The sequence below is a fragment of the Acanthochromis polyacanthus genome, chromosome 11 (assembly GCF_021347895.1).
Source record: "Acanthochromis polyacanthus isolate Apoly-LR-REF ecotype Palm Island chromosome 11, KAUST_Apoly_ChrSc, whole genome shotgun sequence".
Lineage (NCBI taxonomy): Eukaryota > Metazoa > Chordata > Actinopteri > Pomacentridae > Acanthochromis > Acanthochromis polyacanthus.
In genome coordinates this window covers 15,744,787-15,765,290 of record NC_067123.1, presented here as the reverse complement: position 1 = coordinate 15,765,290, position 20,504 = coordinate 15,744,787, and the positions used below count along the sequence as shown (strand labels likewise).

Sequence of the window (20,504 nt, the reverse complement as noted above, 5' to 3'; positions counted from 1 at the left end):
AATTTCACAGTAAATGAAGAGTTACGTTTTGATCTGTGAAATTTCTGAGTCCATACAGTTTAGAAAAGTATATGTGTGAAAAGACAGACATATTTATAATTAACTCTGAATTAAAAAATGTAATTTTGCAGTGCATGTGGGTAATGCCTTTACCCTTGCACCAATTGATTTGTGTGATCTTCATGATGTAGATCACAGTAAAGCAGCGAGTAGTGCTTTCTAACTGGAGTAAAATTAATGGGGAGTGTGGACATGTTTTTGCTTTTATTTGTCTCTGAGTCAGTTGTAGAAATGGCCCAGCAGTCGTCAGCAGTGCAGCTGTGACTAATCCAGCTGGTGAATAAGCAGTGTGCACATCATTGCTGCATTGCTGTGCTGCATTTAGCCAGGTGCTGCACAAGGTCACCCCCGTTAACTTCTCTTAGTTCAGTCCTCCAAATACACTAAAGGGCAAAGTGGGATCTTTGACTTGAGATGAAATATGGGTCATTTATGCAGTGGTACAAATTGTCATTTAAATATGATCCTGATCAAACATAGATGACCTCTAATGGAAGGTGTTCTGCAGATTTGATGTCCTATAGTACCACTACTGATAATTGTATTTTGGCACTGTATGTATTTGTACTGTTTTGATTCTGATTCTACTTCTAGTTTCTTGCTTCCAATTCTTTGAGCGGCAGGAGGGTAAGATTGCTACAGTAGAGTAAAAGTAAAATCCTGCTTTTATTTTAATGAACAAGTGATAATAATACTGTATTATGGTATATCAATTGCAGAAGCCATTTTTCTGCATTGAGTACTTTAAATACCATAATACATCTTCCTGATTATACTCACACACTTAAACTTTCAGTACCATTTCAGTACAGGATTTTAACAGTGTGGTATTAATACTTTAGCTGTATATCTTAGTACTTTCTCCACCACTGCCCATCTCAGTTGATCAAGGTAAACAAACAAAAATAAATGCTGTACGTGAAAGGTTCTTTAAGAAGTGAGGTGAGCACAGCAGATGTGTTCATCCCCTTTAAAGAATGTGGTGACAGAGACTAGTGGGTTTGTTGTGAGACGTGCACGAGAGAAGTATCAGCATGTTGCTGTAGTCACAGTGAGGTGTTCCTAAAACTGCTTGTAAAGTTACTCTAGTAATCTAGATGAGTTTAATAGAGTTTATAAGCTTTTGTATTGTATTGTGCTCACTGAGAAGGAACAAAGAGTCCCTGTTTGTAATACCATAGCCTCCTTTTGTATTCTTCACAGAGAGTGGCTGTGGTTCGGGTGGTAGAAGCATTAAAACTTAAAGCGACTGATTGCAAGGTTGGCGGTTTGATCTGCAGCCACTCTGCTTGCTGAAGTGTCCTTGGGCAAGACACTGAACTCTAAGTTGCTCCTGATGGACAACACCTTGCATGGCAGCTCTGTCTCCATTGGTGTGTGAATAGGTGAATGTAAAACATTGTAAAGCGCTTTGAGTACCAATAAGGCAGAAGGGCGCTACATAAGTGTAGACCATTTACCATTCACAGATGACTTGTGTGAAACCCTACTTCCCGCTGAGAAGTGATACCAGCAGAAACACAAACCAAGATCAAGTTATTGTAACCAAAGCTCCAGTGACCGCTTTTCTGCTGTCTTGAATATTTTGGAAGTTACTTTAACTGCTTGTGCGATAGCATTTACAAAATTTAGGTGACTGTTACAAGACAGTTATTTGTAATGTTGACCTACTAATCAGGCTACTCGGCAACAATGACTTAGTAGGTTAGCGAAGAATAATGCTCAACAAAGTGAAGAAAATTTCTCAGATGTCCACTTGAGGCTGGCTGCAAAAACGAGTCTGTCCTCGAGTCCTATATATTTAAATGTCTAACACTGCAGCAGAAATAACTATTAATAAAAAATTAAGGCTTAAAGTTGTGTATTATTAAGGATATGTTTGCTCTGAGTGACAAGTGGGTGTCGTCATAGGACAGTCCATTGCATGCTGAAGTACGTTAATGACGCAGACCGATTGCAGTAGATATGCAGTAGTAGATGTGGAACATGCTTAGGGATGCAAAACAAAAATCTGTTTTAAGAAGTCTTTAAAAGAGAAAAGACACCCCGCTGGTCTCTTTTCAAAAGCCCTGACAGCAAAAGCATGGTCACCTTTTAACTGTCTGCAGCACTGAAGTTTATTGAAGATTTTTTAAGTTCTGCATCGTACAACTCTGTTCATGCTGACCGCAATTTGTGCATATTGGAGAGTATTCAAGACTCAAGCATTGAATATCTGGTCAGATTAATAATCTTTTTAACTTTTTTTTTGATCACATTTCCATAATTTTGCCAATTTAACACCATCTCATGTCCATGAATGCATAAAATATAAGAGAAAAGCAGTGTTATGGATGTATCAAAATGTTATTACTTTTCTATTAAAAATCCTCTTCAGTAAAAGTATGCTGTATTATAACAACTACAACAAGTTGATTCACTGCAAAAAGTAACTTAAGACCATGTAGATATAAGTTACTAGATTTGCAGTGTTATATTTACACATCGTGCTGGCATTGCTCCATCCATTTCATTCTTCAAATTTTCCGTCACAATTCTGCAATTTGTGTCAAAAAATAGTTTCTGAAATACACAAGATGCAGTTTGATGTTTATGCGTTTCCTTTTTCTCACTGTACTTGATTGTCTGTGGCATGTGTTTGTTCCTGACATGTATTGATTCTCCTCTTGGCTGTCACATTCAGCCCCATTTTAAGATGTCTGTGCCTTTGACTAAATGTCTCATGCTCCTGCTGCTTTTTTTCTTTTTCCTTCTCTCGTTTGGCACGCAAAACAGCGTATGCCCCACCCTGTGGTCTAAAATTCTGCACTTCGTCTTTTCTTGTCAAAGTGCCAGGTCCTAAAGAAGAGATTTTCCTCTTTCTGTTCTGAAAACACTGGGGCTGCTGCTCTTCCTCCTCCTCACCTCCTACCCTAGCTCGCTCTCTGGCTTGCTTACTGTGTGACGTCTTGACCACTAACGGCTACATATTAAGAGATAATTCCATACCCTGAGGTTACAAACCGGATCAGACTGGCTCAGTGCATTTTGACTGCATTCAGTTCTCTTGTCAAAAAACAAACCATGAGAAAAAAATAGAAGAAAATTACGTCCCGGCTTTTTTAAATGGACATGAAACCCATTTGCAGTCGTAGTACCACGGCAACAAGAAAAGCACACCTCATTTATCTGATAATGAGGAATGATTTTGGATGTTTTGTTATAAATATTTCTCAAAGACAGTAAAACACATCAACATTTTTAGTGAGTATCTTTTTGTTAGTGGTAATGGATACATGTAATGTGTAAGAACTCTCACTTTACCACAAAGGATCGCTGTTGTCTTGACTTTTCTATGACCATCAGATGGCATACAAAACAGATGTTGATTAGTAATATTGCCTCTGAGTATTAGTCAGTTAGTTTTTGCCACAACTGAGACTTATATGTGCAATTAGGCACAGATTGTAATATGCATTATGGTCAATTTAATCAAATTAAACTGACCAGTTTTAATATTTTTTTCAAACCAAGTGGTTTAGTTAGTTCAAAGTCAATAATGAGCCGTTGTTAGTAAAACTAGTGCAGTACCTGCTCAAAACAGACCAATTATCTGCACATCCGAACTACTTGGCAGTCAATACTGGCATTGTTGTGTTATTACACTGTTAATATTTAAACGTTTAGCTAGTATCTCAATAAATAATACCAGCACCACTAAGACAAAGCATTGAACAGTTAACTCTAATGGCCAATTCGGATGTGGCTCTGTTCATATTACAGAAATGCAGCCAGCCAGTTGCATTAGCCCCTATATCGAACACAGAAAAGCAAACGGGGAAACAGCAGCTGATTACAAGTTACGGTATATCACCTTGTCAGTGATTATTCTGGGAGATAGGGTTAGTCTGTTAGCCCAGCCACGCTAGACAACCCACGGCAACAAATTTAATTCTCTGCCAGGGTGGGTCTAGTTACCCTCCATAAGGCTTGAGGTTGGATGCTCCTAAAACTGGCCGGACCAATCACCATGAAGTGTAGAGTCAGAAGGCGGGCGTAACTAAGTGACGACAGAGACGCGACGATTCTGACAGAAACAACCGGAAACAACTAGCCTAGCTGTGCTAGACAACCCACGGCAACGAATTTAATTCTCTGCCAGGGTCGACAACAAAAACGACAACAGTCGTTGAGCTCCATTGGCACCCACTCTGAATAATCTTTCTGTTAACATGTCTGTAATATACTTGAGCTTCATCCATTGACTGTATAAACTAGATGAGCCCTCAGTAGAGGGCAGAACCACGCCCTCTGCTGGCGAAAACCCTGTCCTCCCTATACAACTGATACAATATGTATCAATTTTGATCATCGTACGTATCTCCCTCCCTACTTGATCTGCTGACCTGTAACTCCACAACTGAGCAGGGGACCTTAGACTGATCTTCAGTGCCAAGTTTGATTATCCTGACTTCAGCGGTTGCAGAGATATCGGACCGGACATAGCCACATACATACATACATACATATATACATACATACATACTTACCCAGCCAGATACCGCACCGAATGCAATAACCCCGCCGACGTACCCGTCGGGTGTGGTTAATAAGGCTTCACTGAACTACCGCATCCTCTGATTTCCGGTGCTCTAGGAGCCTATTCGTTGCGCTGATTGGTTGTATACCTACCCAATTGCTGCAGAGTGATTTGATAGACAACCTTTTAGCCCACCTCCCTCCCTGTCAAGCGTGCCTAGACCCTTGCGTCTTCAGAGCATGGGTCTAGCGCAGCTAGGCTATTAGTCTGTGAACATAGTACAGGATTTCTGGAGAAATGAGGACTTCTTACTGTGTTTGGCCTTTGTCAGCGCTTAGCAAAAAGCAGCAACTACTTCAATTACAGCTCTGTTAATAAGGAATTCTAAAGATAGAGATCCTCCACATACAGTCTGTCCTTATACCAAACATTTGTTTAAAGTAGGGATCGACCTGTTATCGGCTTGACTGATCATTGAGGCTGATCTTTGGCATCTGTATGATTATTGGCATTATTATGTTTATTGACCAATTATCTCAATATAAATTAAATGGCCACTTTGTCTGTGATGCAGCTGTTGCTCTCTTTCTGCAATCACTCTGTGATCTCAAGTGAAGTCCCACCCACAGCACTGTCTAATTGGCTGTTGCACATTGCAAGTAGCAGCCAGTAGCTGAAAACTGTTAGGACGGACAAGCACACCTGCAGAGTAGAAAAGTTCCCAACAGATTTTGTCATATTTTCAGAAGACCTACAATAAATCTATGAAAAGATGTATGCGTTTCAATTATTATATCACTGTCGAAAATTAAGAGTTGTCAGAGTCGCTGGAAATGTATGATATACGTAGTCTTTACAATTGTATTTAAATTTTTGTTGACCGCATTAGTTCTTGCAAGCTGTGGAAACAGCAGTGCAGAAGTAGCTTTGTACATGGGGGTGATGAACAAACATTCAGAAAACTGGTCATTGCTCAAGACCTATCATCAAACACTGCCCTATACTGTAGTATATTTCTATTTTATGTTTCTGGAGAACCGCTCATCCAAACATACTTGACACTGAACATGCTCAAGTCCCCAGCAAGAAACCCACAGAGTGTGAATGCAGTTGTTTAGATCAGTGGTTGTCAGGAAAAACATAGACAGACACACTAGGGCTTCACAATTATAACCATATTAATTACCATTATCCATCCATCCATCATCTACACACCGCTCAATCCTCATTAGGGTCACGCGGGGCTGGAGTCTATCCCAGCTGACAAAAAGCAGGGGACACTCTGGACAGGTCGCCAGTCGGTCGCAGGGCTTAGTCACCATTATGTTGATCAATATTGAAAGCAAGATTATTTCACTACTATGCACTGATTTTAGGCACTGCACTTTCTCTATCATACGTTGATATTTGAATAACCAAAACACTGCGTTTCAGATGTTTTACTTTCCTGCTAATGGACAAATTCACATCAAGATGAGATGTTAAAGTTCTTCTTGAATTTAGAGCATCTTCTCACTTGCTGAACATCTGCATAATACGATTTACTAAACTCCTCACATGCAGGCAGCCGGTAGCCAGCTAGGCAGCTGTTCACAAAGCCTCGTGTGTTTCCAATTAGTAACTGTAGCTCAGACAGGTGGGAGCCAAACATTAGTTTGAAAAGAGTGAAATAAGCCGTCAGATTTAGCCAAGCTGAAACCAAGTAGTTTTATCTACACGGGCTGTTTTCTTATAGCAATGGATGTATATAAAGAATTGTCCATGAGTGGATCACTCATTTTAAATATCATTATTACAGTAGGATTATATCTTATTATTACACAGATTCTTTGATTTACTTGTGAAAGTAGAGGGATTGACTATACACTGTGGTCATGATTGATGAAACTTTGTGATGGGATTGTTCATGCACATAGTCAGACTGCTGTTTTTTTTAAGAGCATGGAGACACATTCCATTTCTAGTTTTTCAAAGAAAAGCTTGAACAAACAATTTTTTGTAATTTTTTTTGTTGACAAAAGACTAAAATGAAAGTCAGCTGCTGCCTAATTTCCTATTATTTGATTGGTTAATTTATGGGCTAATTTTAGCTTTTCTTCTCCATTGAAGTGCCACAACATTGCAGTCCAAGCCTTATTGGTGCCCCTCATGCTGCCAACAGCTTTAAACTGTTGAGACATTGACCTTAGCCCATAAGAACCCACGGTGACACCAGTGTAACAAGCACTTTGAGTGCCCCAGTCTCTTCCTTGTAAAGCTTTATGTCTGATCTAAACTTATTAAGTCCTTTCAGGAAAAATGGGTCTGGGTTCTTATGGGTTAGAGTTTGTCCTGTGGCATCAGGCCTTTAGACGTTAGCAGCATGTTCTTAAAGGCATGCGAGTCAGCACTGTGGAGAACCCAGAAGTGCAACACCAGTTACACTACTGTCTCCATACTTCCAATGATACCAAATCAGTTAAATTTCATAAATTAAGCTGTCCTACTGTAATCTGTTCTGTTCTATTCTGTTCTGATGTATTCTATTGTTCTATTCCATTCTGTTCTCTTCTGTTCTTCTCTTCCCTTCTCTTTTGCTCCATTCTCTTCTCTTCTGTTCTATTCTATTTCATATAATTAAGGAAGACAGTGCCGTATTACCAATCTGAGACTGACTGACTCTTGACATTTCTAGCCGAAGCTTGTGATTAGTTTAATTATAGATCTACCCTTTAGAGTAATCGAATAATTATTTGTGTGTAACAAAAAAGAAATAGTTACAATGCCAATGCAATTTCTCAGAGTGATAGCTTAAGGAAACCAGCCGTTACACCAGAGATGCTGGAACCAGTATGTGTTTGGTATTTGTTTACAACGGAATGACTCAAAGTGATTAAGCAGTTATCTTAATGTTCACCAGACGACCTTCTGTGGCTGATTGGGTAGCAGGTGAATGATCTCAGTTTCATTGGTGTGGAAACATTTCTACCTCTGCTGTGTCGAGTGCGTCGGCATGAGATAGATTCTCGACACTGTTTCATCCTTTCACTTTCTCTGCTCTGCTCTTTGTCTCCAACTACACACTCGCACCTCCTCCTCCACCCCTTTGCCCCCAACCACTGCCCCCTTACTCTCCCGTCAGTACCCTCCTCCATCACACACACATGCACACCCCCACCCCTCAGGCGAAAGCAGAAGAGAAATTGATTAGTGGTATGGCTTAAAAATAGACGACTGGTTGTCATAGCAACGCCCACAATGAGCTGTTGTCTAGTTTAATAAAGAGCAGCATCTGTGCATTAGGTGGAAGGTGTGTGTGTTGCCCTATGTGCTATGTGTCTACAGACAACAAGTGTGTGTAATTAGAACACCGTGGTCCTGCTGGATTTGACTTCTGTACAGTGTCGACACACTGATCAGCAAAACATCACCAGCATCTTTTGCTCAGCTCCCATTGGCTCTGAATCTGCATCCCACAACCATCAACTCCGTAGCTGCTCCAACCAATTACAACTCTGTTGCTATGAGCTCCATTCTGATTGGCCTTATTAGTGTCAAGAACTAGCCATATGCAAATTTTGGTCATATTCCCAGCAGCCCTGTCATCAACATCTTTTATAGCCGGTCAGTGACTATGTGTTTGTGTGTATATGTGTTATTAAGATGCTGTTTTAGCGTGTCATCTGGACCAGTAAATGAGGCCACTACCTACTAATAGCAGAAGGAAGTTTTGTTGTTTTCGACATATCTTAATCTTTCCTAGCACTGGCTAAAGAAGCCAGATGGTAGCTGCCTCTGGTACTTTTCAGATGGAATGTTGGAATGATTAGCAACAAGGCGTTTCCACCACGCACAGCAGCCTCTGTCAGACAGGCAGACTACCACTGTGGGCAGGGAACTGTAAGGTATCACAAAGGTGTAGCAGCCTCAATGAAACAGGTGTGTGTGTGTGTGTGTGATTGAAAAGGATGCAATTTAGGTACACGTGATCCTGGGTTCAACCTCTTTGTGACAGTCACACTTTTGATGACCTGAACTGAGGCCTGACTGAAAAGATATCTTTTTTGACAAATTACTGACAAAGTCTGTCAGAAAAAGATACTTTCCACATATCTTTCACCCAAGATGTGTATGTATGTTCATCAGACCTGTTCCTGGAGCATCTTATACATACCCTTTTGTCCTTATCCTGCTGTCTTTACATACCTGCAGTAGTAGGTTAGTGCCAGAGCAGCATGTGAATGTATATCCAGGGTCCAGCTGCAATATTAACACCACCTACCTCATATTGCATGCCTCATACTGGGAAACCCCGATAGATCTCCCATTTTCTAGATGCTCTGATGTCTCTGACCCCAGTTTAGTCCTTGTCTGTATAACTAAGATCCATGTGCTGCACATTTTTCCTGCTTGTAACACATCAGCTTTAAAAACTGTGTTTCTTTGCCGCCTGATTTATTCCATTGCCATGGTGTAGTGATAACCATTAGTTCTTACTTCCTCTGTCAGTGGTCACAGTGCTGTGGCTGATGCCTTTATTTTTTGACAATTCACTGAAAATTTAATTTTAATTTCAAAAATGGAATTGTTTCTGAGGCTACATCCACACTTGGATGTTCCCATTTTAAGACTGCATTTCAAGCTGTTTTGCTATTAATCTCTCAGTTCCCACACACCTCAAAATGCATGTCACAGAGCCATTCACAAACACTGGACATGTGGATACTGGTGTAAACATGAAGAAGGGGGTTAGCTGCTTAGTTGCAAAAAATACTACGGAGAAAGGCCATTGCTTTAAGTACGATAAAAGGAGGTTTCTGAAGGGCAATGACAGCAGTGGTGAGGATCAGCTGTACTGACATTTATAGTGAGTGATGGCAGAAAAAGTTTGATGAAAGAAAAGCTTTTATATTTGATACAGTCATAAAGCATCTGCTAAATAAGCTGCTGTGTTTTGTAATCTTTATCGTAGACAGCACACATCACTTCCAAAACGTTTCCAGTGGACACTGAAACAGTGACTAAGCTGTGTGAAAGCCTGAGCACAGCCAGATGATGTGTACACTGGGTATGATAGGACTAAGCACAGGGCTTCATGCTGCTCACCCCGTGTGACTTCAACACAGAAATAGACAGTACACACAGCCTAAAGCTCAGCACTGCCACAGTTAACCTGACCTACATCATGATGACTGCCCTCAAGATTCTCCATATGAGACTGACTGACTGTTAATGTGGACCCTGCAGAGGTAGTGCCATGTCAGGCGTACCGTTTCATCTATATTCAAACTTGGTTGTTGTCTATTAAGTAATGATACTGTTGGCTGTACTAATGAGAACAGGAATGAGGTGAGGCAGGGCTGTTTGAAAGATAACGCCTCTGCTATTGTTTTCCCCTTTTTGTTTATGTATTTAATTAAATGTATTTATTTTTCTTTCCCATTAATTGTAAATGAGCTGTGATGGTATATTCTGTTACAATTGAATACAGGGATGTAATGTCTACAGTGCGTTGACTAATGATAAAATACATTATAACAGTAGCACTGCTTATTGTTTGAAGGTTTTTGATGTCACTGCTGAGATGGGGGCAGTTTAGGGACTAATATCCAAGGCTACACTACAAACCAGGCGGTACCCAGATTCCCAGGGACCTGAGGTTCTTTCTGTAGCAGTTAGATGGAGATAAATCATTCTAAACTCTGTTTGGCAAAATGGGAATAAGGACCACTAAAACACAGTATTAATATAGGACTGGTGCACTAAATATGTGAAAGTGTTAGTCTAATTTTAAGAATGCTCTTTTATGTTCTATTTTATTTAGATCATTTTGTTTGCATTTTTGTGGAAAAATGTAATTACAAAATGTGTCAGTGCTAAATAAAAACCTTTTCCCAAATGCAATACTGTCTCAAATTTAAAAGCATTGATTGATTCAAATCAGAGAAGGAATGTAAAGCTCAGATTACATGCAACCAAGAATTACATAGTGTCTACTTAAGACACTTTACACATTTTGGTTTTAGTTTAAAATACTAGGGTTTGATAACCAGCCATGGCAGTTGGTATACAAGATGCAAATGCATGTTTTTTTACCAGCCATTGCCATTTCCATAATGAAAACTTGTCATACAAAGCTCTTTGGAAAGAACACATCTGTGTACACTGTGTACTTTTTTTCACCTTTTCTCTTCTCTATAGTAAATTGAATTGTTTGAGGTTAGTGTCTAACTCCTCACCCTCTGAAGTTGATTCGTTTAAGCTTAATGCTGGAATTTTAAATGTATCATCCTGTTTATCCCAGGAAGTTCGAAGTTCGATTAGTCTTTCGCCCCTATACCCAGGTCGGATGACCGATTTGCACGTCAGGACCGCTATTTAGTCATATTTCTGGTTTTATACCATAAGTAGAGGTGGACACCATTTTCAAGCTCCCAACAGTAGTTAAATTGAAATTAATTGGTTGACTGATATATTAGAAGCTCAGCTAGAGGCATCAAATAGCATTTTTGATAATTAATTCATTTGGATAATGCATTCTGAGAAATTGTAATGGTCATTTATCATCACTTCCTCATATGATTTCTGGTCTTGAACAGATAGGAAGTCAGAAGGCTGTACCACAAAGCGAGTTTGACATGGTCATGCTCTCTTTGTGGAAGTTGGCAAAAACTAAAACCCCAGTATGAGATAGGCATGGCGAAGGTGGTTATCAACGTTCTTTGTTACCTCAGGCTTCCTGCTGCCAACTCCAGTCAGAGGAACAAGTTGTTTTAGTTGAGAGCTACACAGAATAAAAAAGAAAAATCACTATTCAAAGACTGCTCCTTCATTTACTTAGTACTATACATGTGCGTTTGGCCAAATCAAAGTTAAATTTATTTTACTAAATAAATAGTCTCTGTAAAACATACCAATACAATAATCAGTTTTGTAATTTGTGTTCTACAAGTTACACTGCCATTGGTGTAAAAAACAGTAAATCAGGAAAATTGGCAAATAAAATATTTGTAGTAGTAGTAAATATTAGTAACATGCAGATATGATATATAACCTCAGCTAAGAATTTGTATCACTCATATCAAATTGTCAGGAATTGAACTAGTATGAGGGAGACGCTTCTTTCATCTGATTTTAAATCTGAAATTTGAAACAGAAGCTCGAAAGCATAAGTTACCATGGTGATCCAGCAGGTTAGAGGAGAACCACTTTTGTGACACAGGAAACTCTGCTTTTATACTGAACATACCTTGCTAGCCTACTAATCTGGCTTCGTAGTAAAACTCTCAGCTCTGTCACGCATGAGCAGCATGGCGTGGCACACAGACTCTGCTGTCAGTTGTGATAGAGAGGGGTTACAGGTCAGAGTGTGACACATACTTACAACTGATGCAGACAGTGGTCATTGCCACACGTGTAACAGGCCATTTGCATGTGAAGGCAGAAACATGAGCAACCTGTCGAAACAACCAGCAAAATTGCTAGAACCCCTTTCAGACAGTGTGCCATGCTGGATTCAGTATTCCAATGAAGTGATGTCATTCTGTCACTGAGCTCCTTTCAGACATAGCTCACTTATCCATTAATGTTCTTTACAGCTGTATTCGCACAGACTACTCATATCGCCAGAGAATGTTGTAGTAAGCATGCAGTATTTATCATTCACACAAGACTAGTCAACACACCAAGTGATGTATAGAACGTAATAAAGAAATATGGACTAAAATGAAACTGATAGCAGCTGATTAAAATGTCCAAATAACTAACAAACCACTTATTTTTGATTCCATAAACAGTGAATATGAAAGTTTAGGACTCAACTTGAGGATGACAACGATGTGACAAAATATTCAACTGCAGCTGTTAAACTGTGACTGTTTGACAGTTCACCTGTCTGAGGTAATGCAATGTTCACAACTGCTGTTAGATCCTGATTGATCCTTTCCCTACGTCCAGTTATTTTATAATTAAACCTATTTAATGAAGTTACTAACTACTCTTACACTCATGGATCCTACCACTGTCTGGTGCTGCGGCTTTGTAATGAACTGAGAAGAAATAATCCTAGACAGCTGTAAACAAAGCTGTCATTCTGTATGACAGCTCACCTGTCTGAGGTGAAGAAATGTAGGTCTACACAGTGTGACCTGCCATCAGATCCTGGTCCAGACTGATCCTGTCTTCGTGCTCTCTCAGCGATAATTTAGAAGAATTTGATTAGTTACCCATGCTGTTGGTTTGTGTGCAAATGTACGCAACTCTCTCTTTGGAGACGCACATATGGATCCTGCGGCTGTCTGAAGCTGCAGGTACAAACAAACTCAGAGTCAATAAGATCCAAACACACTTCAGCTCTTTATAAAATCATATGGGGATTACATTAATTCTTGGTGAGTACCATTGTTCTTTGATGTGTTAAGTCCATTTCATTATTATGGACATGTCATTTTATTACTCTGCAAAGGAGCGTAGTGGAGTTACCTGATGATCGACATATGTCTGTCTGTCTGTGCGCAAAATTAAAAACTGACAGATTTGGCTGAAACTTTCAGGGAAGGTCAGAAATGACACAGGGACCAAGTGATTAGATTTTGGCAGTAGTGAGGCTTACTGTCTGGATGCATGGATTTGTTAAAAATTTCTGTATTATTGTGAGATAACAGCAGGGCGTCACTCTAACTATGACAACAAGTGAACACTACGTCAGCTGATTGCAATCCTATTACAAATCCACTGCTGCAGACTTATCAGGACTTATCCGTCCAAAATGATATAAGGAACAATTGATTCGATTGTTTCCGACTCCCATCAATTCCCGCCGCCTGCTACATATTTAGGTCAAGCGATTCGGTGTCCATACATAACGTACACATGCATAACACTTGTGCTCAGCGCAAGGTAATTTTGTTTGTGGGTACAACTATATTAAATGGCCACATTCTGTGGTTCCGTGATTTGTGATCATCAATAGCTAATAAACAAAGAAATGCTGCATTTTGGGGAAAAAAATGCTGCGTTTCTGACAATGGCATATGCAAGAATGAACCAACTTGGCAGGCTTTTCTAGTTGCCCAATAGATCTGAAAGTGTTGAGGAAAGTTTATTTTGGCAAATTAACAGTGCAGTAAGCATCTCTGTGATGTTTTCTGAATGAATACTGATGTTGAAATATGGAAAAATCCTTCCTTAAATCACTTCACACAACTCTAAGTACAGCTGCTTGTGTGTGTCTAGCTGTTATTGTGACGGTTCAGTTCAGACATGTGCTGTGTTGAATGTTATACAGAAACGTTACCTGGTTCAACTTAATAAGATTGCCGGTGCAACTTTTACTGGCGAGTGACCAGAGTGCGCATTCTCACATGCACCCAGCCTGTTAAGTTGCCATCTTTGAAAGGGGTAACACAGATGCACATACAGGTAAAGAAATGCAGTTTGACTTGCTAGCCATTAACTAACTTTAAACTTTCCTATTTCATTCTTGTATAATAAAGGATAATTTAAATGAATCACAATGCGTATCATTTTATTTAGTGGGTAGAACCTGTGACGCTGTCCACAGTGCCCTGCACGTGACATACCATTATCACAACAGCAGTATCTATGAATTGATTTGCCACAAAGATTGCTGGTTTTCTTTTGCTGTACATAATTCTTTCTTCTTCTTTTTTTACATTTCAGTTCTCAAATTTTCCTACATCTATTTGTCATCTATTGCTGCGCAATAATGGTCATTTATATACAGTACTATGGAAATATTAAGCAATTAATTTTTTAGCATCTTTCTTTTCTCTTGAACAGTCAAAATGTACCAATAGGAATACTGGTGAAGTACTGACTTATTATGTGCTGTAGTTAACAGCAGTATTACTGTTAATTTCCTAACCATATCCATCCCTAATGGGAATACAACAAACTTATTGTATGACCTTTGGCGTACGCCAAAGGGGGGCCATGGGGGCGGCATGGCTCAGCGGGTAGAGTGGCCGTCTTGCAACCGGAGGGTTGCCAGTTCGATCCTCGGCCCGTCGTGCTCATGTCGAGGTGTCCCTGAGCAAGACACCTAACCCCTAATTGCTCCTGATGGGTTGTGGTTAGCGCCTTGCATGGCAGCTTCCGCCATCAGTGTGTGAATGTGTGTGTGAATGGGTGAATGTGACGTATCATGTAAAGTATTTTGGGTACCTTGCAGGTGGAAAAGCACTATATAAATACAGACCATTTACCATTTACGCTACATACTACCAGACACAACCCACTTCTCAAGAAACAACAGTCCACAGTGGACAAAAACTCAGGAACAAGACATAAGAAAAACCCTTCAAACGGTACTTGGACATAACTCCTCACGCAGTAGCGTACTGCATTGCTAAGGATACGCTACCACTGTAATGAAACAATCTTTCCTGATGTTATTTACACAAGTCCTAACCAGTGTTTCTTGATAAATGGGCCAAAGTAGTTAAATTGTAAATAAATAAATAAATAAAAATTCTCCTAGCCACGACTAAGAAAATGTCAATTAAACATATTCAGTGATATTGACAGATATATATATATATATATATATATATATATATATATATATATATTTAAATGTATCAATGTAGACTTTGAAGCTACATCACTTCCCCTAAAGCTGACACATCTGACTCCTGCATGTCAATGATCACCCTGACATCCACTAATGTTTCAGTTGTCAGAAAAAATGAAACAATTTCCCACTTGTGTGTGAAAAGCGCCAGCAAGAAGTAGAAGGTGGCGCAGACATAGAGGACAGAAGGCGGACAGTTAGACCGGAGTTACATCAGCCAAATAAAATGTCATGATGCACATCATGCATGAAATGAGCAACAGATCTGACAGTGTCGTCGCGAATGGTCTTATTACTATTATGCTCAGTCACTTTGGCAAACATTGTTAATCGGGTGCCACATGGACAGGGCAGGACAGGACAGGATAGTGCTGTCTGCTGTGGATTTACGGCAGCAGCGTGAGTGTACGGAAGGCTGCGCTGCTTTAATTCTGAGGAGGACATTTTAGAAGCAGCCATCTGATCGACAGCTCTTTGCATAAAGAACATGGTGTGTGCGTGTGTGTGTGTGTTGGGGGATGGGAGGAGGGAATTAAGAGTTGGCATTATGTCAGGAGAGAGCTGCCATCTCTGCCTCCATTCTAGCCCTGTACACACACACACACACACACACACACACACACACACACACACACACACACACACACACACACACACACACACACACACACACACACACACACACACACACACACACACACACACACACACACACACACACACACAGAGCCTACACACAAAGACGTGTGCAAGGATAGCAAGAGATGAAGAAAAAAATCCCTTCTCTCTCAGTATATCTTGGCTCTGTCACTCCTTTACTACCACCCCACCCCCCATATACACACACACACATACACGCACACACTTGCATACACACATCCCCACCTGATTGGCTGGTGTAATATGAACAAATCAAACTCTGAGTTCTGACTGCGTTTTAAGGGGGCCCTGTAAGTAAGCAAGTGTTTATTTTTACAGTGAAAGAGGCGGGAGGAAAAGACGAGAGTTTGAGGAATTGGGGGAGGGTAGAGAAGCAGGGAGGGGTTTCTTTGTGGTACTGTACAGCTGGAGCAGGAGAGTGCTTACAAAATCCTGCCTTCTGTTGGAATGCTGTGCTGTGTGTGGATGTCTGGACACTGTCTATCTGTTTTTTAGAACAGTATTTAGAGGGCTACTTCTAGGTACTCCACCATTTCACCGTGCAGCATATACCTGTGAATAGAGTCCCGTACAGATTTCTGACTTTTGAAAAGAGGTGTACCTGTCCTACATTGTCCTGATTTTTTTTTTTAATGGAACAACCTTTTTGCTCTATCAACCTCCACCCTGTCTCGTTATGTCTCTCTCACCATGTCTCTCATTTTCTTTTCCTTTCTTGCATTGGCCTGGCACAGTGCCGAAAGCTGGACGAGTGGGAGGGAGAGTGTGTGTGTGTGTATGCATGTGTGTATGCATGTGTGTATACGTGTGTGTGTGTGTGTGTGTGTGTGTGTTATGTAAAGGCTGGCGGCTGAGTCTGTGACCGTGAAGGAGGGGGAGGGTGTGGGGTGCCAGTTACTAACGTGCAGCACAAGGCCAACTATGATTGGTTCATCAGCACCGTTCTCAGCACACTGGGCCGAGAGATTGCAGGAGCTGCTTGTGTTTTACTCGCAGCAAATGGAGGCGACAACTCGGCCTCTGCGTCACAAATTAATTAGAAAAGATAAAGAAGTGACTGGGAGGGTCATACTGTGGGATCATTAAGAGTCCTCTCTGTGGTAAAGAGGTTGCTGTAGATGTGAGAAGGATAACAGAAAGTCCAGACGAAGACAGAACGAGCTCATTATAGTGGTGGTGGCCAGAGCACCGTGATGCAATAGATGAAGGGAAATGACACCAGCAGGTATAATCTGCTACCGGGAAACTGATTACATGATAATGTGGCCAATTAAACCTTTCTGAACTGGAGTCACTGATGCTCCAGTGTACATGACTTTTTGGCCAAATTCAGTGTTGGTCCAGGTGTTTCTGACATTGTGGTGAGTGCTGAAAATGAAAGCAACCGTTGGCATGTTGTCTGGCCACACACATGATGGAGCCTGCAGGTGAAATTATGCACATCTACAAAAAACCCCACTTGTACTCTCCTCCAGCTTCCTTATCAAACTGTCTGCATAACTAATAAACAATTTATTTATGATTTCTTAAACACTGATAGCATTGGTCATTTGGGCTGATAATTTATCTGCATCAGTTTATGGTACAATAAAATGTGTTTTCATCCTTGTGTGGGGAAGGATTCCTGTGGTCACATTTCTTTTAACAGACAACTGAAAATTCTAATCTTCTTGTTGCACATGTTGGAATGCATTTTCCGGTTTGCTGTTTTGTTCACCTTTAAGTGTCCATCAACTTTGCAAGATGATTTGGAGAAATTTAAATAGTGCTCTGTCAACTACAAAGCTGCAGCTGCAGAGGCTAACCATCAGGACTAATGAAAAACAGTAAAGATGAGATATGTTTCAGCTCCCTGCATATATGCTGTAGGATTATTTCACTTCCCTACAACTTCTGCATGTAAAGCCTTGCCAACATTAAAGGAACAGTTTAAAGAAGGAACAGATTTGAGAGTGGGCCTGTAACAATTTACTGTAGGTGTTTCTGCTTTGTCATATGCTCAGCCAGCAGCTTGGGCTTTGCTGCAGCGTCTTTGCTTCAGTGTTCTGTCATGCCGAAGTCAGTCATGTGACTAAGCTAATGTGCTCTCAGACTTGACTTCTTGTTGTCTTTACAGAAGTATTTTTGCTGTATTTTAGTTATACACATAGAAAGGTATCAAACGTGTGTCACTATCAAGTCCAGAGATCTAGGCTATTCTTATAATGCTGTGTTTATGACTTGGTTATTTGTTCATGTATCCCTGTCAAATCTTGTCATATATACTACACTGAGTCTCAGGTCACTTGAAATTTTGTTGATTATTATCAGTTAAAAATGAAGTTCCTCGAAACAGAAATGTCTTGACTTCTGTGCTTTCCGAAACCTTTTAAACTATCCAACAAGTGCTTGCAATACTAACACCCCAAGGTACATGGAAGACTGTGTCTGGTGTTTGACCTAAATGCAGTTGTGTGTTACAGGTTCCAATAGCTGAAGTTTGAGTTGGCTCTGTTAACACTTCTGTCTTCTGTCAAATTCAGGATGGAGCGGATGTCTGAGGAGGCGCTGAGGCTCAACCTGCTAAAGAGAGGCCTGGAGTCACCCAGCGAGAGGGAAGAGACACTGGCCAAACGGTTAAAAATGGAGGGTCATGAGGCCATGGAGCGCCTCAAAATGCTGGCACTGCTTAAACGCAAGGACCTTGCTGACCTAGCAGCCCTAGAGGTTGCAGGGAACCTGGGGGATGGGAAGGGCCCTAGTGGCAGCACCCTCCACCATCAGAGTCTAATGGGTGCTGCTTATGAGGAGAAGCTGAATGGGAGTTTGAGGCTCGGCGGTCACAGCAGCCATGTGGGACCAAGTAAGAATGGCAAGGAGAACATCCTGGACGAGCCGGTGGACATGAGCGCTGGGAGAAGATGGTGAGATTAAAGTATCTACATTGAAGAAACACTGTTGGCAGTAAAGAATTCATCTGTGGGGTTACTGTTTTTCACAGCTGACATTTTGACTTAGTAGGCAGTTGCTAATAACCTTAACAATGGTTGTGTTCTTTCCAAGTGTTCTCGTCAGTTGAGACAATGAGCCAGCATGAACAACCTACCAGGACTGTGAAACTGTATTCAGGCATCATGTATTTGAGTATTTCCAGCAAAAGGATATTGATTAACTTAGTAGTTTATGTGAAAGACTCCCCTTTTGCCTGAAGGAGTAACTAGCCTGTGGGTTGAGCCTTTTATCAGAAAGAAAATCTGTAGATTTGCGTTCTCAGCGGCACGTAATTGACCTGCTCTTGTGTGTCACACAACATGCTGGTTCTCAGCAGGGAAGACAGTTAGGTATTTCCCTGACCTTGAAATTGATCAGTACTTTAGATGACTTTCAATGGCCTTATTTGCAAGAATCTATGAATGCTTAGTGTCTCTGTGTTTTTGCAGAGTTGCATTGTACAGTGTTTTGAAAACATAGTATACAACATCCACCATACATAATTACAATCTTTCTCAGACTTAATAACTTCAAGATGAGGTTAACTATGACCTGAAAAATAAAAACAAAATACTCAGTCAACTAACCTATCTGACATGTTTGACTGACTCTTTTACATGACGGTGTTTACAGCTCTGTCCCTTAGTTGATTGAGCAAGTAATAGCTCTTGAGACAGAATGAGTTGATGCACTACCCTAAGTCATGGCCAGTGTTTTCCATCTGTTAGTTAATGATAACTGCCAAGCTAACCACTTATTAGCAAGAATGCATATTTTTGCTAACAAAAAGTTGAAGAATTGGAACAGTGTATAACTGATGTAAAACACATGATAATGCACTAATAAGCAAAATACTAAATCTAAACCAATAGCAAGCATATCAAACTGTCCAAATAACCAATAGCTGAGTTTATGTATAATTTCTGAAACTGAAACTTCTGTTCATGTGTAATGATAATCCAGCTCCTACTTTATGAACAATACAATAAAAATTCCCTGACAGCTGTGATGGAGCTCAGGACTCAACTAGATGATAGTCACTAAGTAGCAAATTATTGAACTACATCTAACCTGTGACTCTGTGTGTGACAGCTGACCTGACTGAAGTGAAGAAATGTACACGGTGTGACTTGCCATTGGGTCCTATTTGCTCCTGTATCCATGTCAGGGATCATTTATAATTCTAAGTAAATTTATAAGTAATTAATGTACCCCTAAAGTACCCTGTTGTTCCATGTGTTTAAATACATTCATTATTAGCACGTCTCCTTGATCCGACCTGTTACAGTCTGTCTTCGCCACAGTGAAGTTCTGTTTTTATAAGGAATCGACCAATCAACACTGAAAGCATCTGTCAGCAGACAAGGGACAGGCGAGTACCTTTGTCGAGCAGAGCAACTCCAATCAATTAGTGGAGCTGTGTTTCGAAGGTGAAATAACAGATACTGCTGAAGCTGTAATAAACACTCTTACACAAATATCCAGGGTTTCTTATTACACTGAATACACAAGAAAATTTTGACTTGTTGGGGTTAGTGCAGTCGGAACTTATTTTGCTGATGATGCTAGGTTAAGGCTATTGCTAAGAGGCCTCCTGAGACTTTTAGCTTGCAGCTAGCTGGAGTACCCGTATCATCATAAACTAAGATTTACTTCAGACAGACGTGTCTCTCTAGCAGAGACACAACCAGCAGAAGCTAAACAAGAAGCACAAACCAACAA

At 40.4% G+C, this 20,504-nt stretch overlaps 1 protein-coding gene across 1 annotated transcript in view; it reads left to right on the top strand.

The window, feature by feature from the left end:
• Positions 1-20,504, top strand: part of gatad2b (GATA zinc finger domain containing 2B) — a 67,788-nt gene that overhangs the window by 8,290 nt on the left and 38,994 nt on the right. The window contains exon 2 of the mRNA XM_022218795.2: positions 18,335-18,715. Coding sequence (XP_022074487.1) covers positions 18,336-18,715 — 380 coding nt within the window. The 5' untranslated portion in view covers position 18,335. The remainder of the gene's footprint in view (positions 1-18,334; positions 18,716-20,504) is intronic.